The sequence below is a fragment of the Euleptes europaea genome, chromosome 3 (genome assembly GCF_029931775.1).
Source record: "Euleptes europaea isolate rEulEur1 chromosome 3, rEulEur1.hap1, whole genome shotgun sequence".
Taxonomy (NCBI): Eukaryota; Metazoa; Chordata; class Lepidosauria; order Squamata; family Sphaerodactylidae; genus Euleptes; species Euleptes europaea.
The window spans coordinates 3,561,089-3,587,239 of record NC_079314.1 but is presented as its reverse complement, the minus strand read 5'-3'; the positions used below and the strand labels follow the sequence as shown (position 1 = coordinate 3,587,239).

The 26,151-nt window shown below is 46.4% G+C and overlaps 1 protein-coding gene and 1 non-coding gene across 2 annotated transcripts in view; both read right to left on the bottom strand.

The window, feature by feature from the left end:
- Positions 1 to 916: 916 nt before the first annotated feature.
- Positions 917 to 26,151, bottom strand: part of CLPTM1 (CLPTM1 regulator of GABA type A receptor forward trafficking) — a 48,432-nt gene continuing 23,197 nt past the window's right edge. Inside the window, exons 3-14 of the mRNA XM_056845733.1 lie at positions 17,098 to 17,221; positions 16,285 to 16,443; positions 14,782 to 14,899; positions 9,993 to 10,078; positions 7,667 to 7,787; positions 6,439 to 6,683; positions 5,216 to 5,309; positions 4,769 to 4,959; positions 3,758 to 3,853; positions 2,311 to 2,446; positions 1,975 to 2,142; positions 917 to 1,221 (exon numbers count right to left, since the gene is read on the bottom strand). Coding sequence (XP_056701711.1) covers positions 917 to 1,221; positions 1,975 to 2,142; positions 2,311 to 2,446; positions 3,758 to 3,853; positions 4,769 to 4,959; positions 5,216 to 5,309; positions 6,439 to 6,683; positions 7,667 to 7,787; positions 9,993 to 10,078; positions 14,782 to 14,899; positions 16,285 to 16,443; positions 17,098 to 17,221 — 1,843 coding nt within the window. The remainder of the gene's footprint in view (positions 1,222 to 1,974; positions 2,143 to 2,310; positions 2,447 to 3,757; positions 3,854 to 4,768; positions 4,960 to 5,215; positions 5,310 to 6,438; positions 6,684 to 7,666; positions 7,788 to 9,992; positions 10,079 to 14,781; positions 14,900 to 16,284; positions 16,444 to 17,097; positions 17,222 to 26,151) is intronic.
- TRNAA-CGC (transfer RNA alanine (anticodon CGC)) lies at positions 25,107 to 25,181 on the bottom strand. The gene has a single exon. It is a non-coding gene; the product is annotated as a tRNA-Ala (tRNA).

The following is a 26,151-nucleotide window of genomic DNA, read 5'->3' as shown; positions in this document are numbered from 1 at the left end:
AGATTAGAGTCCACCACTCTTAATCACTACACCATGCTGGCTCTCAAAATGGCCCTCAAAATGACCCAAGGAGGAAATGGCACCTGCCCCATCAGGAAAAGTTAAGGGTTTGGGGGCTTTCCCGTTTCAGGGCACAGAGAGGAGAATGAAGACATGATTCAAGCCTAGAAAATTATGGGTCATGTGGAGCAAGAGCATAGAAGCTTTTCTTATACTAAAACCAACACGGATGTTTTGGCAGCAGAGTCAGGACTTTGCAGTGTGGCACAGAACTTAATGCGCCTTGGCAACCAAGAGGTCTAGAAGCTTGATTTTTCTATGCTCCCCCCAAACTACGAGGCATACCCAGACCTGGTGAGAGGAAACAGGCGGAAGAAGCAGCAGCAGCAGGTTTTTGTTTTGTTTTTTAACTTAAACACCCATATGAATTTATTAAATCCAAAGTCCGTATTAGGCTGTAATGATAAGAAATGATACTTTTGTGGTTTTGGTTTTTTGTTTGCTTTTGTTCTGGTAATCAGCTCTCTTTATGAAACGGAGACACGACTCGGAGAAGAACTCCTTAATAACATTGTCCTAAATACCTGCACAATGGAATGGAGATCACAGTTATTACTGGTGGAGGTTTTGCTTTAAACACAGAGATTTATGGTGGGGTGGGTGGATGGGGTGGGGTTTCTCTCCCAGGGAATACAGCTTGTCACACTGAACGTTATTAACATCTTTCTCCCCCCCACGACAATTCCCCCCCTTTCCCACCCCCCACAAGTTTACTGGAATATAAAATAAAAAAGCTTTGGACCCAGGTGGACCGAAGCAACTTTGCCCCCACCCCCCCCACCCCTTTGCCATCAGTCCATTATCCAACAGTGAGAGAGTCAAGTTAGGGATTTTAAAAAATTAAAGTTAGAGCAGGTTAATCTTTTTTCTTCTCTTCCGCTGTTTTCGAGGGCGGCGCTTGGGGAACACCGTCTGGAAAGCCTGCTACAGAATCCTGATCAGCTACTCCCTCCGTCGCTGCCGGGGGGGCTCCGTTAGCTGGCCCTTCTGTGATGGCGCCAAGGGGGCCGCTGGCCGGCAGCATGGGAGCACCGTCCTGCTGAGCCGTGCTTTGTGTCGTTTGTGACGCTTGTGCCTCCCCGCTAATCCCAAACTCGTTGACACGGGTCAGATCCACCCGGTAGATCCACCGCTGGTAGAGGTAAATGAAGAAAACGACATCTGGGGGGAGAAGAGGGAAGGAGGGAACACTGGTGGTCAGAAGGTAAGGACATCAGAAGAACCCCACTGGAGCAGACCAGTGGTCCATCAAGTCCTGTCTCACACAGTTCCTCTGGAGGTCTAGCAACAGGGCATAGAGGCCAAGGCCTTCCCCTGATGTTGCCTCCTGGCACTGGGATTCAGATGTCTACTGACTCTGAACATGGAGGGTCCCTTTATTCACCATGGGTAGTAGCCACTGATGGACCTCTCCTCCATGAATCAGTTATTATTATTTAAATTTTTATCCCATTCTTCCCAAGCAAGTCAGAGCAGCTAACAATATTCTATATCATAAAATGACAATAGTATAACAATAACTCTAAAACCAGAAATGACAATACGTCTAAAATAATTAAAAATGGCACCCTCAGTTCTCCCTTAACAAGATGGACAGCAATGGCAATGATCAAATGTAAAAATGCAGCAGGACAGCGCAGAAATAACCAGCAGGGGATCATTTCCTGAGAGGGTCCAGCAGGGAGGCCAACTGATATACAACCGTCGCTGCCCTCAACCATCAGCCCGGTGGAACATCTCCCTCTCTCAGGGAGGGAGTCCAATTGAACTGAGTCCAATCCCACAGGGCCCTGGTCTCACTTGAGCATTCCACTATGCCTGTGGCCATCACTATGTCCTCTGGCAGTGAATTTTGATTTTGTGGTATGGGGCGGGGGGAGAAGGGCGGGTAGGTGCTGGGGGAGAAAGGATTACCGTCTCGAAGGCAGCCTATCCTGTACATCATGGGCATTTTGATGACGAAGGCAAAGAGGTCGTCGATGAAGGTATTGAGGGCTTTGTAGGTGAGCATCCTCCAGGGGAGATGAGCGACCGACTTCAACTTGTAGTTAATGAACAGCTGAGGTGTCATGGTGATGAAACCTGGAAAGAGACAGGGAGCATCAATACGAGGGGGGGCTGGACTCACCCGCAGCCACAAAATCCTATCCTTTGCAAGAGATCTGCTTCCATGCAGGTGGTGCGGATGTAGCTTCGGTTTTTTGGAGGACCCCAGCTTTAGGTATGCTGAAAGGGGGACCAGCCACTCACCAAAGGTCAGGAGGAATCCATACAGCATGCTGAGCACCCAGGAGTACCAGCCTTTGTGTTCCATGTAGAGGAGGCTGTACACGGCATAGCAACCCAGGAGTGGGAAGAGGATCCAGGAGAGATACCGGAAAGCCATCTGTGGAGGTAAACGGGGGAAAGGGACAGGTTTAAAGGGGAACAAGCAAATGACATCCCAGGAATGCTGGGACGCTCGAGGCTGCAGACAAATGGGTGTTGGGCATTGCATAGGAACATAAGAAAAGCCGTGTTGGATCAGACCAAGGCCCATCAAGTCCAGCAGTCTGTTCACACAGTGGCCGACCAGGTGCCTCTAGGAAGCCCACAAACAAGACAACTGCAGCAGCAGCATCTTGCCTGTGTTCCACAGCAGCACATATAACACATAAGAACATAAGAAAGGCCCTGCTGGATCAGACCAAGGCCCATCAAGTCCAGCAGTCTGTTCACACAGTGGCCAACCAGGTGCCTCTAGGAAGCCACTAACAAGACGAGTGCAGCAGCACCATCCTGCCTGTGTTCCACCGCACCCAAAATAATAGGCATGCTCCTCTGATACTAGAGAGAATAGGTATGCAGCATGACTAGTATCCATTCTAACTAACAGCCATGAATACCCCTCTCCTCCATGAATATGTCCACTCCCCTCTTAAAGCCCTCCAAGGTGGCAGCCATCACCACATCCTGGGGCAGGGAGTTCCACAATTTAACTATGCGTTGTGTGAAAAAATACTTCCTATCGGTTTTGAATCTCTCACCCTCCAGCTTTAGCAGATGACCCCGTGTTCTAGTATTATGGGAGAGGGAGAAAAACTTCTCCCTGTCCACTCTCTCCAAACCATGCATAATTTTATAGACCTCTATCATGTCTCCCCTCAGCCGCCTTCTTTCCAAGCTAAACAGCCCTAAGCGTCTTATCCGCTCCCCATAGGACAGTTGCTCTAGTCCCCTAATCATTTTGGTTGCTCTTTTCTGCACCTTCTCAAGCTCTGTAATATCCTTTTTTAGGTGTGGTGACCAGAACTGTACACAGTATTCCAAGTGTGGTCTCATGCTCCTCTGATCCTGGAGAGAATAGGTATGCATCATGACTAGCATTCATTTTGACTAGCAGCCATGAATAGCCCTCTCCTGCAGGAACATGTCCACTCCCTTCCAAGTTGGCAGCCATCACCACATCCTGGGGCAGGGAGTTCCACAATTTAACTATGCATTGTGTGAAGAAATACTTCCTTTTATCTGTTTTGAACCTCTCACCCTCCAGCTTCAGCAGATGACCCCGCATTCTGGTATTTCACTTCCACCTGTTTCTTGGAGTCACGATTCTCTGCCCTCCCCCATACCTAGCAGGGGCAGGTACTAATTTCCACAAATCATGGGCACAGAGAACGACCATCCTTCCCCTCCCAAGAGCAGTCCCTCCACTCACGTCATCGTAGACTTTGGTAGACGATTCTATGTATGTTGATTTGTCTTTGAAGGTTATGCGTGGAAAGATCCCTGCGATTTTATTGTCGTGATCCAGCTGTTTTAACATCATCCAGAAAGAGAAAAAGAAGGGGTGGGAGAAGAGAAAGGCATCAGACGGTGACCGAGGAGAGGGAACGGTTTAGCGAAGCAAGCCAGCTGGCTCAAAGTAAATGAGCTGAGCCGCGTGTTCAAAGGAGAAGAAAAAAGGGGTGACTTGAGGAAACGCTCATCCCAGGAGGAAAATTATTCCCGGATCTCGTTCTGACCTTGGGCCAAGCAGAACCAGCTTGCCTGAGGCGCTTTAAGACCCAGAATGGTGGTCTCACAGGAAGGAAGATGTCAGACCATGTCAGCCTTCAACCCCCGTCCCCTACCCTGTGTCAACCCAAACATTAAGTTTCTTCTACTTTGCCGACATCTTAACAGGAACAGAGGTTCCTCTATGCAACTGCAGGATCAACTGTCAGGTGCAACAAGTAATACTTTTGAGAATCAACAGCCCATAAAAGCGTGAACACTTTCCTAGCCCTACAACATCGACTCTGTTCCACCTCTGCTCCCCTCCAATTCACTCTTTCAGAAACTTAAAATGATAGAAGAAGAATAAATGTGGTGTATGCATCCAAATATGTTCAGTTTGCACAGTACATTCTGACCCCAGGATTTGGGGTCTTCTTCTGGCAATGCGTAATTGGCACACCAGTTTGGGCAGAGCTTGGAGGGAAGGTGGTGTGGTACAGCCTGACCTCATCAGATCTTAGGAAGTAAGCTAGGTCAGATGGAGGACCACCAAGGAAGACTCTGCAGAGGAAGCAATGGCTGACCACCTCTGCTTCTTCCTTGCCTTGAAAGCCCCTTGCTGGGGGGTCTCCATAAGTCGGCTGTGCCTTGATGGCACTTCCCTATGTACTTTGGGCAGAGCTGTGAAGACAAGAGGCGCACCACCATGCTATGCCCCTGGGGCTCTTACCCTGACATCCATGACCTTGGTGATCTTCCAGAGGTCGATGAGGAGCCCGATGAAGACGCTGACTTGCACCACAAAGTTAGTTTCGTTGTCCAGGATATAGAGCAGGACCACAAGTGACTGGAACACCCCGAAGAACACCGAGCGGACAGAAAGCCCTTCGAGGGACTGCCTGCTGTTCCAGAACTGGATATCTAAGGAAGGAGGAGGAGAAACGAGGATTAAAAAAGAGAGAATCCTAACCCTTCCATACACCTCTGGCAAGCAGCTTTCTGCGGGCACCAGAGCTGGGCACTGGCTAGATTCATACTAGGCCAGATGTCACCATGTCGTCGAGACACAAACTCAGCTTATGGTTCTCCCCCCCACCCCAACTCCAGTCTTAAACCGTGGCAGATAAAAAAAAAAGGAAGGGGTAGAGAAAGAAGTCTCCAGCACTGTGGAACTTACCGTTTTTGAAAGCAAGGAATTCAAATATGCTGTGCACAATGGAAACTACAATGGTCAAAGCTAGCAGGTATGGATTGGTTTCCAAAAGAGCAACCTTTAAAAATAGAGAGAGAGGGAAAGAGAGGAAGAAGGTCAAAGGAGTCGGGTGCTTACCAGATACAGGAGAAACTTATTCCATCTTGGAGTTTGCCATTTTTTTCCAGTTTCCTAAACCTTGCTTTCCATTCCCCACCCTAAGTTTCTAGCACTCATGAAATCAGATTCCTAGCCACAGTCAGGGCCAAATCAGATGTGTGTGTGGGGGTGCTGCCATTCCAGTATCTGCCCTGTTTACAGACGGGGAGAGCATGTGGGTCTTTGCTCCAGGCATGTTTCACTCTTCCCAGCTCCGAGCCAGAAAAGGAGACAATCTGCAAGCCTGAGGTCCCATGGAAGAGTGCTTTGGCCTCTGCCAGCACTGACCTTAAACTGGATCAGAGTTGGTGAGGGCAAGAAGCAAGGTTTTCTTGGTCATGGTCCCACTTGGTGCAACTTGTGGCCTCACCACATCCCTGAAGGGTTTCTTCTATAACACTCCCCCCCACCCCCAGTGCTACAGTTTGGGAGCTTGCTTGCTCAAGAAAACAAAAACAGCTTCAAGGTTAAACTGCACTTGTTTTTCTTCTTCTTCACACAAAGCATTTACTGATGCTATCCTTTTCTTACTGGACTCTTATCTAGCTGTTCTACTGCAGACCAACACGGTTACCCTCTGAAAGTGTCCATCTCTTAGTGAGTGGTGTTTTGAGATTTTAGTGGTGCAGGCTTGGACCCAGAATAAGTTTTCAGCTAATGGGAGGCACCTCCTTCAGCTGAACAGAACTCTCCTGCCGATCTTTGTGCAGTGCTACTCCGGGGGGGGGGGACCCTCAAGAGTGACATGAGAGGCAAATCAGGAGTCTGTAACAGGAAAGGAAATTGGAGGAAATTACACCGCCCCATAATTTGTATCCAACCTACACACGGCTTTGGGTACTTCCAATTGGAAAACACAGCTAAAAATCCGATGTGTGAATAAATTCATAGGCATATAGCATGACATGGAAACAATCAACGCTACACTAACTTCAGCACCTGCCCTGATGTAGTTTTGTGTGCTTGAGGAACCCCCGCAGGGGGTGCCTTCTTCCCTCCAGCAGGCAAAAGTGTCACCGGGGGGGGGGAGGGCAACACTTCTTGCTCACCTTGACGGAGTCCTGCTCCTCGTCCGACTGCTCGTACAGGTCTTCACCCAGGAAATTCCAGGGGGACTTGGTGCTCTGGGCGGCATAAAGCTGCCAGCGCCACAGCGATAGCGGGCAGTAGGAGAGGCGGAGGGGCAAGTGCTCCACTGTCTCGTTGATGGGGAAGTAGTCTTTCTGCAGGTTCCAGTAGTCGTTGAAGTACAGGATGGGGTAGTAGTCGCCACTCACTGCGTCGAACTTGACATCTGTGGCAAACCCCCCCCCCAACAGACGGCACCTGTGATCTTACGGCATGAAATAAGCAACACAGATCTGTGTAGATTTTGGATGGATCACGGTTGCTTCTTTCTTTGGAAAAAAAAATCTGGCATTTGTTATTAACTTTGGAGTGAATGGTGGAACCTCAAGAGCTTCACCTACAAATCAAAATTCTGAAAAACACCACACAGGCATAGTAAACTCTAATATGTGCATTTTTAGGTTCTGTGGAAGTTGCCAGTTGCAGCTGGAGGTGAATTTCAGACATCTGCATACACGCATGTGAGGATCTGTGTGCAAAACTGAACAAGAGGTGTATTTCTGCCCCCCCCTCTTAAAACACCAAATATTCCCAGAAAGCAAACAATAAAATGTCAGTGGAATAGCTATGTTAATCTGTCGCAGCTAAACAAACATAGTCTTTCAGCTGAACATCAGGAGAAACTTCCTATTGGTAAGAGAAAAGCCACCGTGGTGTAATGGTTTTAAGAGCAGTGGACTCTAATCTGGGTTTGACCCCCCACTCCTCCGCATGAAACCGGCTGGGTGACCTCGGGCCGGTCACAGTTCTCTCCAAGCTCTCTCAGCCCCACCTACCTCACAAGGTGCCTGTTGTTGGGAGTGGGGGGAAGGCGAGACTTCTTAAAGTTAGAGAAAAGCAGGGTATAAAAACCACATGGAGGACTGGGGAATCAAACCTGGTTTTCCAGATTACAGTCCACCACTCTTAACCACTACACCATGCTGGCTACCAGACAGAGATGTATTTCAAACGCCTTTTGTGGATCTACTGCTTAGATTCTCCAGTGTGTCACTGCTGTTTTCATCCGTAAATATTGCTAACAAAGCAACCCAAAAGGGGTGAGTGAAAACTCTGCTTGTGCCACTGCAAGGGAAAAAGTCAACATTCCTTGTTCTGCCCCCTTCCCCACCCGACACTGTTCCCTGGGCAACACTCAGGGCTCCTTACACTGGTCCAGAGGAGGGGGGACGCTGCCCTTCACCCATGGCGTGTGGTCGTCCACAATGTTGATGGTGAGGTTCGGGTGCCAGTGGGATATCACCTCCACGGGGCCATAGTCTTCGGCTCTCTGCAACAAAAGCATAAAGCCTGAATGGTGGGGAGGGGCAGGGAATACTTCCCCAGACATTGCAGCGGCAGCCTCTGAGGCCTCTTCAGGTAAGCCAGGGGTCCCCAACCTTTTTGAGCCCACAGCACCTCAGTGGTTCTGACAAAGGGAGGCAGGCACAACCACAAAATGGCTGCTGCAGGAGGCAGAGCCACACACAGGAAGCCCAAGGTCAGGGCAGAAGAGGGGTCGTTAAAAAAAACACTGGGAAAGAGGAGGGAGAATAAAACCAACACTGAGGTGGCAGCTGTAACTGAAACAACTTTATTTTAAATGGCACCGTCAACTGGATCTCCAGTGGCCAATCAGAAGCCCCACCCACTTTCTAAAAACACTTGGGGGGGCACCAGGAAAGGTGTTGGCAGGTGCCATGGTGTCCATGGGCGCCATGTTGGGAACCACTGAAGTAAACCAAAAGGAGATGTTTGAGGAACGTTACAGATCTCAACGGCAATCAAAATTGCCGCTCCACCTGCCCCTTAACAACTGACTCATCCCAAGGCACTGACTTCCCCCAAAATATTTGGGATTGACAAGACCATCATTTACTTAAGACTCCCACTCCTAACTCTTTTTAACAATGCAAAAGGTTAAAAATTCCCCAGCATCAGAGGAGCTTTTCTCACCTGCCATGCTTCTGCATGAGTCACTGTTCCAAGCACTTCTCCCAATAAGATGGAGGGAGGCACAAAACAGCGACTCACAGAGATACAACTGGCAGCCTCTGCAAAGTACACGTAGTTTTTTGGCCTCCCTACTTCAGGAGATACTGAACGATCCAATCAGACCAGATGCAGCAGCGTGGCAGACTCACCTACCCACAGCAGAAGCCAATAGAGAAAGGGACAGGCAGAGATGCAGTGGCAGACTCCTCTGTGGAGGAGACCTCTGGGCTCACAAGAGCCTCTAAAGTCTGAATGTATTGTATTTCTCATGGCCCCATGTGCTCTAGCTCCAGGATGAGAAATTATTGCTGTACCCACACCCCACCAACTACAGCAACAGTTATTTGGATGAATCGTTGCTGTTTTTTTAATCAACTGCAGAGGTTTTATCAAGATTGCTATCATCCTCAATCCCTTGCAAAGGGGGCAGGTTATAATTTTTTTTTAAGTATGGGACCTGTGCAACACTCAACTGTGGCATCAGGGCGTTTTATTACATCAGACTCAGTGCTAGTCCTGCTGCATGCCTGGATCGTTAAAATTTTTAAACTCGTTTTGAATTGAAATTGCTGTCTCTTTTTTACGCTCGCCACTGTGGGCCCAGAGCACATGTGGAGATGCCAAAAAAGACACGCTCTAATTATAGCTCAACCAGAAATTGCAGGCTTGCAGCAGAGCACGGCAGAGCCTTGGCTAAGCACAATGATGCACTTGGACCAGCCCTGAGAAGCTACACAGGTGTGAAGGAAAGGGCTTATTCATACAAAGGGGCTTATTCATACAAAGCTGTACAGTTATGCCTCTTCTGATGTGAGGTGGGGTTGGTCACAGAGCTGCCACAATTTAAAGTGCCGAACGGGTGCAAGGAATGTGACTCTAGCTGGGCACCACGAAGCCAAAAGGAACTTGGGAGGGAAATCTTCCCTGCTTGCACCCCCCCCCCCACAGGAAGACAAGCCCTGCCGGATTAGGCTGAGGGTCCAACAGTGGCCTGGCAGCTGCTCTGGGAAGCAGGGCCCACTTAATCACTTAAAAAGCATCTCCCGCACAAACCATAAACAGTCATTCCTAGGCCAAGATTTATATGTAACACTGGCTTTTGTTGTAGCAGTTTAATAATTTTTTGCCCTTCCCTTTCCCAAACCCCCTATTATCTTTCACCTCTATAAATTCAATGGCGTGTGGGAATGCCCGCCACCCCGCACCCCCTTGAAAGAGATGGCAAGTTTCAGCAACTGATGGAGAAGGGAGCTGGAACCGCCAAAAGGAATGACAGAAATTGCTTCCCAACGTTAAGCATGGCGACAGTCCGCTACAGCCGATTCGTCAAAGGCTCAAATCTGTCAGAGCCCTCGACCAGACGAGATCGGGAAGGCTGAATTACGAGGACAAAAGGCGCAGGTGGAAAGATCCACCAGCCACAAGGACTGTTCTCAGCCTTCGACCTGAGTGGGCTGAAGAAGCACAAAAGCAAGAGTTTGGTATGAGAAGCTAGCGTTACTTTGATCATTTCGGGATCCGCTTCCGTCTCCCCTGTTAGCAGGTTCTTGGTTTTCTGGAACCGTCTGCGCTTGTACTTATTTATCACTGCAAAGAAGAAAGGGGGGTGAAGAGGACAGAAATAAGCTGGCATTAAACTATCTCAGCAGGCCAAGCCAACAGCAGCGTTAATATAATGAACCCTAACTTCACAGGTGCCCTGCAGGATCAGACCAGTGGTCCATCTAGATCAGCAAACTGTTTCACACAGGGGACAAACAAACAGGGCAGAGAGGTCGAGGCCTTCCCCCTCCTAGCACTGGTATTCAGAGGTTTACTGCCTCTGAACATGGACTGCGTCTGAACTTGTACAAATCTATGGTGAGACCACACTTGGAACACTGTGTACAGTTCTGGTCACCAAACCTAAAGATATTGAGAAGGCGCAGAAAATCAGGGGGCTAGAGCAACTGCCCTATGAGGAGCGGTTAAAACACTTAGGGCTGTTTAGCTTGGAAAGGAGACATGATAGAGGTCTATAAACTTATGCATGGTATGGAGAGAGTGGGCAGGGAGCAGCTTTTCTCCTCTCTCATAATACTAGAATGCGGGGTCATATGCTGAAGCTGGAGGGTGAGAGATTCAAAACAGATAAAAGGAAGTATTTCTTCACACAAAGCATAGATAAATTGTGGAACTCCCTACCCCAGGATGTGGAGGCTGCCAACTTGGAAGGCTTTAAGAGGGGAGTGGACTTGTTCCTGGAGGAGAGGGCTATCCATGGCTACTGGTCAAAATGGATACTAGTCATGATGCATACCTATTCTCTCCAGGATCAAAAGAGCATGCCTATTATCTTAGGTACCATGGAACACAGGCAGGATAATGCTGCTGTAGTCGTCTTGTTTGTGGGCTTCCTAGAGGCACCTGGTTGGCCACTGTGTGAACAGATTGCTGGACTTTTTTTTAAAATTATTTTTATTATTTTCTACAATTCAACAAAAATAAACATATCTCAACAATATATTCAGTTGTAACTACTTGTAACAAACAAAAAAGCTCATTGCTATTACTGAGAATATGTTATCTATAGTATTCAATGCTATCTGCTATATATGACTTCCCCGCATCTTCTTCAGTCACTAGTTCTACTGGTTAACACTTTTGCATTTCAAATTAATTTCTAATCCTTATTTTATCTCATACAGATTTGCTTTAAGCTATCTATACTACTTCTATAAGCAATTTCAAGTCCTACATAGTTATAATATCATCATCATTGTCTCTATATAACATTCTATTATTCTATAATGAAGGGATTAGATCAATACATAAACAAATTTTCCCATTTAAAAATTCATCAAAGTAAATCCACCGTGCCTCCCTTACACCCCAAAAATAAGCATCATCTTAGCCATTTTCTTGTTTTGGGAGGGGATTTGCCATTCCTTCTTTATTTCCCAATCCCCCTCCCCCCGTTTTTCAGTAAAGTAGCTGCAATTCTGGCATCTGAAAATGTAAAAGAAGATCCCAGTGATTGTATCCACTGGCTTCTTGTTAAAATTTCCAGCAGCTTCTTGATAAGATCCTTCGTCATGTCTCCCTCCATTGCTGGCTGCCAGGAAGTGTTTTCTTGGGATAATAATGTTCCTCCTGTCAGCAGTAACTCAGACAAGTAGATTGTAGAAGTATTGAATTCTCTCATGTTGCTCTCTCTCATTGCCAGCTGGTCATTTGCAGATACCTCTTTAAGAATAAATTGTTCTGGTTCATTGCCATTATTTCCAGATTTTATCACCATTTCCACATAGCATTCAATCGTCATCTCGTTAGTAGAACCTTTTATTTCCATTGGCATAATTGTTGTCGTATCTTGGGTCTTCATATTGTGGATCTCCTCAATAATTGTATCCAGTTTTCCATTAATTGATTTAAATAGGATATTCATCATCTCAGCTAGTTGAAATACTTGATGTGAGAGCGCTTGTTGTTTTTCAAAGACTAAATCTTGTTGCACTGCAAACATGTCCATTTGTTTGAGTAACATCTCTTCCATCCTCTTGTTTGAAATATCTGCTTGTATTCTTATATAGAAGCAGGCTTTATAATTTTCAAGATAACCTCAATTACGCTTCAAAGCGGCACAGATAAAGAAAAGGAAGTAGACAGGAAACTGCAGTATCATAGACCCTGTGTCGTCTCCTCTCGGTGGTTAAGTGGTAGGAACGATTTGATGGTTACACCGGGGAGATTCACTTCAAGTCTTCCAATCTGCCCTCTTTTCGATGGTAACAAAGCCCTTCTTATTATCTTCCAGTCTTAAGAGGCGACGTGGCTGGACTGATTAAATCAGAGAGAACCGGAAGTGGGGGGGGGGGGAAGGTTTTCGTCTCCCTCCCTCCCCTCAAAACATTTAATTGGTAGTTGTAAAGTCATTCAAAAGTCCCTTTTATTGCGTCTACTCACTGATCAAGTTGATAAGGTCTTAGTCGGTTCATTTAATGGCATTTGTTTATTTAAAAAGTCTCATTAAGCTGGGCAGGGAGTCACGGTTTTCGTAGGTGTTTTTATCGTCATTCAGGTCTTCTCAATCAAGATGAAGGCAAAAAGTGTCTTTTTACTCACTCTGACTTCCAAAGGTGAGGCTTCTTGTTCTTTTCATAGATTCTTTGATGTTAATGTATAGAGGAGGTCAAAGCCTAAATCCAAAGAGTTGTCCGTGGCAATGGTAGCCCCTATGTGCCAGCGGGGACAGCTTCCAAATCTCCGAGAGGTTTAATAAAAGCTCTCTGAGAATATAGCAGTCCAACCGCTCTTGAAGGCTGCAGGGGAATTTCCTGCTTCCCGATCCACTATTTAGGACCGGGTTGGGGTGAATTTTGCACTCCAAATCTAAACGACTCTTGGTGTCTCCTGGGAGCCCCCAAGAAACAATGGCGCTTGGACCAAACGCTCTACAGGAAGTCCAACAGACTGCTGGACTTGACGGGCCTTGGTCTGATCTAGCATGGTCTCTCTTATGTTCTTATGGAGGTTCCCGTGAGTCATCTTGGCTATTAGAATTGAGCGAATTGAGGTTGTGCATCTGCCCGCCCCGAAAGAAGCTAGGATCCCTCTAAGTTTCTAGTCCTCATGCTTGCAAGATTATGCTGGAAGATGTAATGGCAAGATACTCCTCACCAAACAGAATGAATGACAAGAAGAAATCACACACTGAACACAAATCAAGCAACAAGGGAAAGAAAAGCCAAAACATGTGATGTCGTTTCCATTTGCAAAGTGCTTGGTCATGCCCCCATGGTTACTTATCCTGACACTGGCCAGCAGCACCCCAAACTTGAGGCAACCCCTGGTGAGGCACCCAACATGGTTTAAAGGTTTTTTTCTGATAAAGCAACTAATCCTCAACCTCACAGCTCTCTTGGCTTTCCAGTCCCCCAGTTCCTGTCAAAAAACCCCAATGTCCTCGAAATAAGTCGAGTAAGCTAATATGGAGAAATCTGTACAGTTTGCACAATGTATTTTCAGAATGGAATTTTGTTTTGTTTTTTCCTAGGGGAGAAATTTGAAGGCTAGAATAAAAATCCCTGACTGCTTAGTTAGTATGTGCATGAAAAACAAGGAAATTTGTCAAATGAGCTGGGCCGGCTGGCCACCATCCTGTTCTCCTTTACCCTACAAAATGCGGCCTTTTGCCCCACAAAGCCTCTTGCCTTTCCCTTCTCCTGGAGAACAACAACAAACTTTGATGTGTAAACCCCTATGGCATCTCTCACAGAGCCCGCGACTTCTTTTTTTAAAAGGGCGGCTGACGAAAATTTGTCTAGCTGTTCCCTTTCGAACTCTGCTTAAGTGTCACAGAAGGCCTGCTGGTCTCCCTTACGTTCAGATCTGATAGTGATATGTCATTCTGCAAAACACATGAAACGAAAATGTGCCAAAAGGCACAGACCTTGCTCAGATGTGGGTCTTCGTACCCTGTCTTCGTATAGATCACCAATTGTAACAGGGCCAAGGGCGAGGCAATGTAGGGAACGTGGTGTTGGGGTATTGTTAAGGGCAGCGGATTTTCAGCACACGCATGTTTACAGCTGTGTGCGCCCCTAATCACAAGGAGACAAACCTGCTGCACACTGTACAAAAGCAAACCCCAATTTACAAGATGCCCGCTCTCTTCTTACAGTTACCAATCCCTATTGTTAAGCCCCTTGATTTCTGGCATGGAGACAGGCTTGCCAGCCCCCCACTGGGGGCAGGAGATCCCTGCCCTGGGGCCCCTTTTCTGTCACTGATCAGCTGGCCAGCGGGGGGAGGGGGGACTTACCAGCAGCAAAGGGAGGCCTAGGGACACACCGGAAGTGGTGTCATCAGGGGATGCTCTGGTGACAGGGGATGCTCTGTTATTTGGGCAAAACTCTACGGGGAAAATTACTTCTACCACAGAATTTCTGCCCAAATACCAGAGTGTACCCCTGCCGCAATGATGCAGCTTCTTGTGCATGCTGAAAGTGAAGTTGCCACATTGCCTAGGTCTTTCATCGCTGCTAGTAAGCCCACCCCTACCCACACTGTTTGACAGGGGTACCTGGCAACTCTACAATGGAGGAGATACTAAAGGAAGAGAGGGAGTCATGAGTTATGTTGAATGGGTAGAAAGAGGAGGAAAATGGCAGGCTGGAGTAAGAAGACCTGGAAGTAGAAGAACTGGGAGAGAGGAGACAGTGGCAAGTTCAGAAATCTTGCCCCATGACTAACAACTGCAGCTTCCTGGTGAGAGAAAAGGGCAGGATTCGCCCCTGGCAAAGGCTTACTTCGTGACATATGCACTGTGGAGAGTCGCTTGTAGGAATTCTTCTGCTTCGGATCGGGATGGAGCCCACTCTTTGTGAAGTAAACGTGGATGTAGATGGAGCCATTGTGTTGAACGCTCTGAAAGCACACACAAACCACCGTGCTGAAGTTAGTGGCATCATTGGGCACGCAACAAGAGGAGGCCAACTATTGCCACCTGCTACTGGCATGGGCAGTGCCATTCACTTCCCACCCACTATAACCAACAAACCAAACTGCTGCCTCAAAATGTAACCCAGAAATCATTCTGTCTTCCCCTTTATTCTCCAAATTTTGGAAATTCCACTTGTGCATTCAAGGCCAAAACCTTTAGAGAAAGGTCCCAGCGAACAAGTCTTGGTCCATTTCCTTCTCTTGCCAAGGGGATCCAAATCTCCACTCTACCCAGTCTGGCATTTTCAGAATTAAAGGGAACAAAGTAACTTCTTGAACTGTTGATGCGGGGCACATGGGGAACGCACCACATATACAACAGGGTGAAGGGACACCCTATCTGCCTCTGTGGAGCATCACAACCAATGACTTTCAGCTTGGTGTTGGATGTTCAGTCTGTGTGTCATTCAAAGAGTGTTAGGCTGTCCTCGACCAGGGCTAGGGCTTTCTCAGCCCAGGCCCCAGCTTCTGATGAGACCAGGGCCCTGCAGGATCTCAAGGCTTTCCTCAGGGCCTGCAAACCGGAGTTATTCTACCAGGCCTAAGCTTTTCCAGCAACGCTGGCCTCCCTACTCCCCCACACCCTTTCTGTATTATCAAGTGTGGGGGTGCTGGCTGTCCGCAGGTCTTGCAGTGGCCCTATGCTCCAAAACTAGCGCCCCTTCCTAATTTTTAACGTATTATGTTATGGTGCTGGAAATTATTGATTCTATTTTATTGATTTTATATGATGCAATTTTATTGTATTTATTGTATGGAACTTAATGTTGTGAGCAGCCCTGAGCTGGGGGAGGGCGGAGTATAAAACAAAATAAATAAATAAATAGTCTCTCACTTAGTTCCAGGTAGGGATGGATGATGTCTTCTGTCACCAATCTCCTCCACACCCCAAGTCCCAGACAAGCCCTGGGCGCATTGCCGCAGGATCAGACCCACAACTGGCAGCAGTGTGGGCCCAGGAGGGGATGTCCATCACCCACAGGGGGGCGGGAGCATCTGTGCCCCCTCCTCATTGTGCTGCTGGCCCCAAGCTGCCATTTGAGTGGCTCAGCCAAAGAGCCAGCCCTAGCTCTGAGTTAGCTGCTAAGGCAGAAAAAGCGCAGCCCTGAACAGGAAGAGGAGGAGCCTGTTGGTTTCACTCTGGTAACCTCCTGCTGCGTGCTTGCCTACGATTGGCTGGGGAAGGAAAGCTTGGGAGGGTCCGGACTGCTCAACGGAGATGAGGAAGAAGAAGAGTGAAATCCACAGCTAGGGGGCCTGCTTAGGCGAAGATGGGAAACAGAAGGCATCACACACCCACACCCACACACCTCAGGGACATCCAGATCTGCGTAGTGCTCGTAACACCCGTCGGAATTCTCGCCACTGCTCCAGTCCCCATAGACAAGATCCCGCTTCTCCCAAAACAACGACTTGGAGGCATTGAAATCTGTAAAGTGCTCGTGCTCTGAGATATAGACATAAAGATCCTGCAGGGTGAAGAAAAGATTTAATCCAAAGCAAGCAACCCACCCCCAAGGTGGGAATGAACACAGGGCTCTGCTTCCTCTCCCCCACAATTTTCCCATCTATTTACAACCTAAGGATGTGAGCGAACTGCAATACCTCAGAGGAAGCACAAAAACCATACACAGAAGAGGTGGTATCTGACAAACCTGTTCCTTCTAAATTCAGAAACCCAATATTTGTATTTAAAAATAGAACCACAACCATCAAGTTTCTAGTCCTTATGGTGAGAAAGATATACGTGTATGACAGAAGATGGGCAATGCTTACTGATCACTGAAAATCCACTGGAGTTGCTAAATAAAGCTTTCAGGGGTTGTTGACTTTTAAGTGTGTGGCACATTCTGGCTCCTATCCTGAGCCACAGAATCAGAACACAAGAGCACAAACATACAGCAGAATCTGCCAAGCAAAATAAGAGGAATTATACGCCAATTTGCCTTCTTGGCATGATTTATACACAGAACTGCAACTGCCTGGGCACAGAGGCTTTGTTTTTACACCTGGTGTGCCAACTTGAGTAATGCTTCTGAGCAATAGTAGGGGCCTGTGAATGCTGAGTTAATGTTTGGTTGCCAACCCTGGGTCTAACTCTGCCAAGTCCCTACCGTGCTTACCATTAAAGTGTCTTTAGGGAAAAGGTTGCGGCTCGGCGCCCTGGGTACCCCGCCAGTGGTGGTTTGGTCCTGTGGTGCCGGCCCACGACGGAACCAACTGCTGATGGCCCAAATGATAAAGATCCTGGATTGGGGATGGAGAAAGAGAAGAATTAACGCAACAGTGCCAACCTTCTTGAGGCAGCTGCTGCACATGTCTCAGGGCGGCTCCTCTTCTAAACAGAGGGAACATTTAGAAACGAACAACAGCTGAAGGGTGAGCAGCACCGGCTCCCACCCTTGCAAAGGGTTCTTTGACCTGCACCTTTCCTACTGGTAAACCGCCCCCCTCCAAAAAAGCACACAACTATGGTTCTGCAATGCTCTTTCCTCTGGCTGGAAACAGAAGCACAGGGGCTGTCCCCACGGCTTCTGCTGGCTGCAAAAGGCCCAGCCAGGCAACTGAGAGAGTTCCCTAGTTGGGGAAAGAATGCTGTAATGGTGGCAGAAATGGGATGTATCAGACAGGCTGGGCGGATGAAAATTTGCCACCCTGTTGACTGTCTGCTAAGGGGCTGCACTGACCAAAACAGTCACTGCTGGTGGCCTGCTATGCCTCCCTCCCCCAAAGAAACAGGGATGATCAATGGCAGATTTCCACCTTGTGCTTAAACTGAGGCACACCCTGTTCTTTTCTCCCCTCTAAGTGAATGTATGATGCTCACCTGTGCGAGAAACGTCTGCCCTGGGGGGATAATGTTGCAGGGTGGGAACAACTTGTTGCCCTCCCACCCCTCTTTGGATGTGGTTGTGCCTCACTAGCAGGTGCCTCGAAGGATGCCACCCCCATGCAGACCCCATTCCTCCTCCCATCACAACAGTGGGTCTTTTGTTAGTGAAGAAGTACTGCCCCTTATGCGGTTTTTCAAACAAAGGCTCTGCTCTGACTTTTTCTGGCTTGTCTTGGTAATCCAATGGTGGAGGCTTAAAAATGTAGCACTTATTCCTCCCCCACACTTTGTTTTAACCACCCTCGAGATTAGATGACCTGCAACACCCCTTCTGAACCCCTTGTTTTGGGAACTCCGACATTTGCAAATATCTGAACGGCTTCCTCGGATGTTGCAACCAGATCGCCATTTGACTGCTTTTCTTTAAGTCAGGGCACAGCTGAAAGCCATGAAGGCTCCCCGACCCAGAAAGCTGCATAACCTTCACCCCTCTGCCCCCACGCCTTCCCCTCCAAAACACTTATTTGCCCTTTTAGAATATCAGTTTACCAGCAGGGCTGAGCTGGCAGGATTTGTTACAAGGGGAAAAAAAACATAACAACCAGCAAGCAAGGATCCTTTGAAGACTGGCGGGGATAAACAGCCGTCTCCTGATAGAATCATAGAGTTGGAAGGGTCATCTAGTCCAACCTCCTGCCCAATGCAGGAAATTCCAAACTACCCACCCCCCACCCCAGAAGATGGCCAAGCTGCCCTCCCTCTCATGATCTGCCTAAGGTCACAGAATCAGCATTGCTGACAGATGGCCATCTAACCTCTTCTTAAAAACCTCCAGGAAAGGAGAGCTTACCACCTCCCAAGGAAGTCTGTTCCACTGAGGAACCGCTCTGTCAGAAAATTCTTCCTAATATCTAGACAGAAACTCTTTTGATTTAATTTCAACCTGTTGGTTCTTGTCTGACCTTCTGAGGCAACAGAAAACAACTTAGCACCCTCCTCTATATGACAGCCCTTCAAGTACTTGAAGATGGTTATTATATTACCTCAGCCTTCTCCTCTTCAAGCTAATCATACCTAGCTCCTTCAACCTTTCCTCATAGGACTTGGTCTCCAGACCCCTCACCACCTTCGTTGCCCTCCTCTGGACCCGTTCCAGCTTGTCTACATCTTTTTAAAATTGCGGTGCCCAAAACTGAACACAATATTGTAGGTGAGGTCTAACCAGAGCAGAGTAAAGCAATACCATCACTTCGCATGATCTGGATACTATATTTCTGTTGATACAGGCCAAGATCGCATTTGCCTTTTTAGCTACCGCATCACACTGCTGACTCATGTTCAGTGTTTGGTCTACTAATGCCCCAAAGATCCTTTTCGCACACACTATGGCTAAGACAAGTCTCCCCCATCCTATAATTATGCATTCGATTTTTCCTACCTAAATGCAGAACTTTACATTTATCTTTGTTGAAGTGCATTTTATTAGTTTTAGCCCAATTCTCCAGCCTGTCAAGATCATCCTGTATCCTGGCTCTGTCTTCTACCGTATTTACTACCCCTCTCAATTTAGTACTGGCTGCAAATTTAATAAGCATCCCCTCTATTCCTTCATCCAAATCATTTATAAAGATGTTGAACAAGACAGGGCCCAGGACAGATCCCTGAGGAACTCCACTAGTCACTCCTCTCCAAGTGGATGAGGAACCATTAACAAGCACTCTTTGGGTGCGATCTGTCAACCAGTTACAAATCCACCTAACAGAAATAGGATCTAAACCACATTTCCCAATTTGTCAACAAGACTATTATGGGGAACCTTATCAAAAGCCTTACTGAAATCAAGATAAACTATGTCTACAGCATTCCCTTTCTCAAAAAAGGAGATAAGATTAGTCTGACATGACTTATTCTTGAGAAACCCATGCTGGCTCTTAGTAATCTGATTCATCCATTCTAAATGCTCAAGGACTGACTGTTTGATGATTTGTTCAAAAACTTTTCCCGGTATAGAAGTCAAGCTGATGGGTTACCCGGATCCTCCTTTTTCCCCTTCTTGAAGATGGGGACAACATTTACCCACCTCCAATCTTCTGGCACCTCACCTATTCTCCAAGACTTCTCAAAAATAATGGACAGAGGCTCAGAAATTACATCTGCAAGTTCTTTGAGTACCCTTGAATGCAATTCATCTGGCCCTGAGGACTTTGTTTCACTTAAAGAAACTAGGTGTTTGTGCACTACCCCAATGCCAATCCTCGGCTGCAAATTCCTTCCCTTATCATGTGCTCTGTTTATGCCAAGTTGAGCACCGCTTTCCTCACAAGAAAAGACTGAGAAAAAGTAGGAATTGGGGAGTTCGGCCCTCTCTTACAATTTCACTTTAAGGTCCCGCAATGTTACAATTTACAATTTCACTTTCCAGTCCCCGCAATGGGCTTATCTTGTTCTTATTCCTACTCTATACATAGGAAAAGAACACTTTTTTGTTGTGTTTAGCATCCCTTGCTAGCCTAAGCTCATACTGAGCTTTAGCTTTCCTAACACTCTCCCTACAAGCACTAGTTATTTGTTCATATTCCTCTTTGGTTATAAGGTCCTCCTTCCACTTCCTAAACGGGTCTTTTTTATTTCTCAACTTTTTAAAAAAGTTGTTTATGGAGCCACCCTGGCCTCTTTAGGCTTCTCCCATTTTTCCTTCCCATAGGAATGTGATTGCGCCTTCAGTATTTCACTTTTAAGAAACTCCCAACCTTCTTGAACTCCCTTCTCCTTAAGTATTTCTGACCGTGCGATTCTACCCAGCATAAGTTTAAGCTTGTTAAAATTTGCTCTCCTGAAGTCCAACCTACACGTCTGACTACATAGTTTTTCCTTTCCCCAAGATTGTAAATTCCAAGGTTACATGGTCTCTACTACCCAGAGTGCCTACTACTTTAACTTCATCAACCAGTTCTTCCCTGTTGGTGAGAATCAAGTCTAAGATAGCAGATCCTCTTGTTTCCCTGTTCACTTTCTGGAATATGAAGTTGTCAGCAAGACAAGTCAGGAATTTATTGGATCTTGCATTTTTAGCAGAGTTGGACTTCCAACAGATATCCAGGTAATTAAAATCTCCCATGACCACCATGTCCCATCTCTTTGAGAACTTTGTAATCTGGTCTAGAAGTGTCTGATCCAAGTCCTCTGCCTGGTTTGGTGGTCCATAGCAGACCCCCATCATAATATCACTATTATTTCTTACTCCTTTTATTTTTAGCCATAGACTCTCGACTGAACTTCCATGCTCAGATTCATGTACTTCTTCACAAGTGTACACATCTTTGACATATAATGCTACTCCTCCCCCTTCCTTATCTGTCTATCCCTTTTAAACAAGTTGTATCCCTCAATCTGAGTATTCCAATTGTGAGTGATATCCCACCAAGTTTTAGTAATGCCTATTAGGTCAAAATCCCCTTCCTGTATTAGGGCTTCAAGTTCTTCCCGCTTGTTTCCCGTGTGTGTGTGTGTGTGTGTGTGTGTATGTGTTAAGTGCCGTCAAGTCGCTTCCGACTCATGGCGACCCTATGAATGAAAGTCCTCCAAAATGTCCTGTCTTTGACAGCCTTGGTCAGATCTTGCAAACTGAAGGCTGTGGCTTCCTTTATTGAGTCAATCCATCTCTTGTTGGGTCTTTTCCTGCTGCCCTCAACCTTTCCTAGCATGACTGTCTTTTCCAGTGACTCTTGTCGTCTCATGATGTGACCAAAATACAATAGCCTCAGTTTAGTCATTTTAGCTTCTAGAGTCAGTTCAGGCCTGATTTGATCTATAACCCACTGATTTGTTTTTTTGGCAGTCCACAGTATCCGTAACACTCTCCTCCAACACCACATTTCAAAGGAATCTATTTTCTTCCTATCAGCTTTCTTCACTGTCCAGCTTTCACACCCATACATAGTAATAGGGAATACGATGGCATGAATTAATCTAGTCTTGGTGGCCAGTGACACATCCTTACACTTTAAAATCTTTTCTAGCTCCTTCATGGCTGCCCTTCCCAGTCTCAATCTCCTTCTGATTTCTTGGCTGCAGTCTCCCTTTTGGTTAATGGTGGAGCCAAGGAATAGAAAGTCTTAAACAATTTCAATTTCCCCATTGTCAACCTTAAAGTTGTATAATTCTCCTGTAGTCATTACTTTTGATTTCTTGATGTTCAGCTGTAGTCCTGTTTTGGCACTTTCTCTTTTAACTTTCAGCAGTAGTCGTTTCAAAACTTCACTATTTTCTGCCAATAATGTAGTGTCATTGGCATATCTCAAATTATTAATGTTCCTCCCTCCAATTTTCACTTTACCTTCATCTAAATCTAATCGAGCTTTCCTAATTATATGTTCTGCATATAGATTGAAGAGACAGGGAGATAAAATACATCCTTGTCTGACTCCTTTGCCAATTGGAAACCATTCTGTTTCTCCATATTCTGTTCTAACTGTGGCCTCTTGTCCAGAGTCAGGTTTCGCATCAAAACGATCAGATGTAGTGGCACACCCATTTCCTTTAAAACCAGCCATAGCTTTTCGTGATCCACACAGTCAAAAGCTTTGCTGTAATCTATGAAACACAAGCTGATTTTTTCCTGAAATTCTCTCGTATGCGCCAGTAACCAGCGTATATTTGCAATATGATCTCTAGTGCCTCTTCCTTTTCTGAAACCAGCTAGAACATCAGGCATTTCTTGTTCTATATATGGTACCAGCCTTTGCGGTAAGATTTTGAGCATCACTTTACTTGCGTGAGAAATTAATGCGATGGTCTGATAGTTGCTGCAATCTTTGATGTCTCCTTTCTTGGGAATTGGAATGTAAATGGATCGTTTTCAGTCTGTGGGCCATTGTTTTGTTTTCCATATCTGTTGGCATATTCTTGTCAAGATTTTGATGGACTCTGTTTCTGTGGCTTGGAATAGCTCTATTGATTTCCCATACTCTGTGCATTAGTGTACAGACATCGGAATCCATGGTTTATGCGCCCCGAGGTTTTTGTTTCTGAACTTACCCTCGAGTTTGTTTCCTCACATATATGGCACTCCCTGCAAATCTTTATTGTTCTCATCTCCAATTATTGTCATCATGCTAAGCTTTAAGTTCTTCTCTTGCTCCCCCATAAGATTTAGTCTAAAGTCCTCCTTATCAGGTTGGCAAGGCTCTTACCAAACACATTTTTCCTACCCTCATGAGGTGTAAACCCTCTCCCGATAGAAGAGCTTCATCTCGAAATCGTAAGCCATGGTCCAATAATCCAAACCTTTCCTGACAACACCATCTACGCAGCCAGTTATTAATTTGTAGTATTCTTCTTTCCCTTACTAAGCCACAACCTTCGACAGGAAGAACTAACGAAAAAACAACTTGCACCCCCAGGTCCTTCACCTTCTTACCCAGAGCTGCATAGTCTCTTTTAATATGTTCTGGGCTGTGTCTGGCAATATTATTTCTTCCCACATGAATGAGCAAGAAGGAGTAATAATCTGTGGGCTTGATGAGTCTTCCTACCCTTTCTGTCACATCATGGTGCACCTGGTTGGTAGACAGAAGACCACTCGAGATGCCAAGTCTGGTCGACACACTTTAGACTCTACCCCTCTTAGTAGGGAATCCTCAATCACCAGAACATGCCTCTTTCTAAATTGGGGAGCAGAAGATCAAGTCCTATCAAGTGCAGGAGCCAGAGAAATTTCTTTCAAGCTTTTTTTTTTTTTGGGGGGGTATCCCTTGTTCTGGTGGTACAGAATCAGTATCTATGGGGAGATCCTGGGAACCAACTGATGAGCAACAGAGGATGAGAATGACTTCTGAGTTTCTTCGAACAGCTCTGCATTTTGGAGGAAAAGGGGCTGCTCTCCTAAGCTGAGATGCTATGGCTTCTTTAAAAAACCCCACAAAAATTAGCCTGGTCATCATAAACCTGCATGTTTTAAAATTTCTAAGCAGACATATAGACCCACAATCTCCTACAAGTAATGCCTTAACTGATTTGTGCTCACTGATCCCCAGTCTGCGCTCAGGATTCAGGAAAAGGCGCCAGAAGTGTTTTGCTGGCTTGGACCAAGAATCATTTAGAGCTCAGGGACTGGAAGGTGCTGGGAGGCCGATGAGAATGCTGCAAGTGGCCTCATCTGTGGACTGGGACCAAACTCCTGTGCTTCAGGGGGAAAGGGTACAAAACCTAGAACGGAGACTCTGAGGCACACATGAAGCGGCCTTATAATGACTCAGACTCCCCTGTTGTGTCCCATATGCTGCATTGTGCTTAAAAACTGGCCAAATGTTACTTGAAACCAGAGCATGGCTCATGACTAAAATTCTGGTTACGCCTCCACTTTAAGGCAGACTCTTCCTCCCTTATTCATCACATGCTCATGGAGTCACATACTTCTAAGTGGCTTCAATATATTGAGAGTAAAATTAAATCTATTGGCCTTGACTTCAACTCCTTGCTCATGCTTACGGAGGCTGAAGCTTTCCGAAGAATAAAATGCAGACTTTTAGATATAGGATTCCAAGATCTAAATAGTGCTGCTAATAAAACATGTTCCCCACTAAATATAGGGGTACCTTTTGGTGTTTACCAACCTTCCCCATACTTATCTCACCTGTGTGATCCCTCTCAACATACAGTCATTTCTCTGGCTAGATTTAATGTTTTGCAATCTGTGCTACTTGATGGCAGATTTTGGAAAATCCCTCTGTCTACCAGGCTTTGCCCCTGTGACAACAATTGTATTGAAACAGCTGCGCATGTCTTATTTTATTGCAGTTTCTATACAGAATCTCACAATGAACTATTAAGCCCCCTGTTGATCAATAGACAGAATGTCCCAGATTCTTTTAACGTCGCCTATTTATTGAATAACTGTTCGTTTCAAATATTGGAGACCGTGGCACAGTTTTGTTTTAAAAGCCCAACAGTTAATTAGATGGTATTATCAACACTGTTATTTGATGTAACTGTCTACTAACTATTTTTAAAAGGCACCTTTTAATATTTCTATTCCTTGCGTATCTTTTTATATTGTGCCTTTTTATGCCAATAAAGGAATGAATGATTGATTGATTGACTCAGACCCTTGGTCCGTCAAAATCAGTACTGTCTAGGGTCTCAGGCAGAGGTCTTTCACCTGGTCCTTTTAACAGGAGATACCAGGGATTGAACCTGGGACCTTCTGCATGCCAAGCAGATGCTCAGGTTGATGTCTGTCTCACCGTCTACCGCCTGATTGGCCTGTACGGCCCCTTCCAACGCTATGATTCTTTTAACAGGGGAGGCCAGGGATTGAACCTGGGACCTCCTGCTTGCGAAGCAGATATTCTTCCACTGAACCACAGCCCCGCCCCTCCATGGAACCCAGCCTGCCTCTTTGATACCTCCCCACTTGGTGGAAAACTCTTATCAGCAGATTTCATTTCAGCCTGGGGAAGGCCTGGAGCTTACCTGTCATGGGACCAACTGATCTGCAACCACATGCTATGAACAGTCATGTGACCAAAGAGTCATGTGACAGAAACAGGGGGACAGTTACGACCTTACCATGGTCAAGGGCTGGACCATGGACAAGGGTACTGGGGGCTGGAAACACAAGCTGAGTGTGTGTGTGTGTGTGTGTGTGGAGACAGGAGCAAGCCAAGGGTCAGAGGCACACAGGAATGCCCTCCACTGCAGAATGATCGTACCTGCTGCTTCTTCTCAGCTCATGTGCAAAGGAGGCAGGAGGCACTGTGCTGTTCTTGCTGTGTCTGGAAGCACACGAAGAGGAGCTTGTTCCCCCCACAAATAGCAACTCTACAAGGGCATGAGACATAGCAGGTGGGTCTGTGATCCCACCTGCAGACCACTGTCCTATAGCATTATAGAACTGCTAATTGCTATAAGCAGGAGATGGGGAGAAAAAACACAATGTTGGTGCCCGGAACCATGGCTGATTAGAAAGGCTCCCAGAGGATAGCAGGGCCGAGGGCAACTTTCATATCCGTTCCCCTCCGATTCTGAGGGGGAAGAAGACACCAGGCCTCTCTATCTGTTTACTGAATGAAAAGGGTTAAAAAAGAGATTGATTTCCTTCTTCTCTCATTCTCATTTAAACTCCCATCCCAAGCCTTTATTGTCGCCTCTCCCTGCCATCCACCCCTAGGCTTGCTCTGCATTTGCAATATCCTTTGGAGAGGCAGAGAGCAGAGATACCATCGGCTAGAGCTGAGACAATTCCTGTGAGCATCTTTGCTGTTATTGTCTACGGTTCACATGTGTGGGTGCTGGATTAGTGGCTCATCTCACACTGTGTTACATGAGGGATAAACACTTTTTT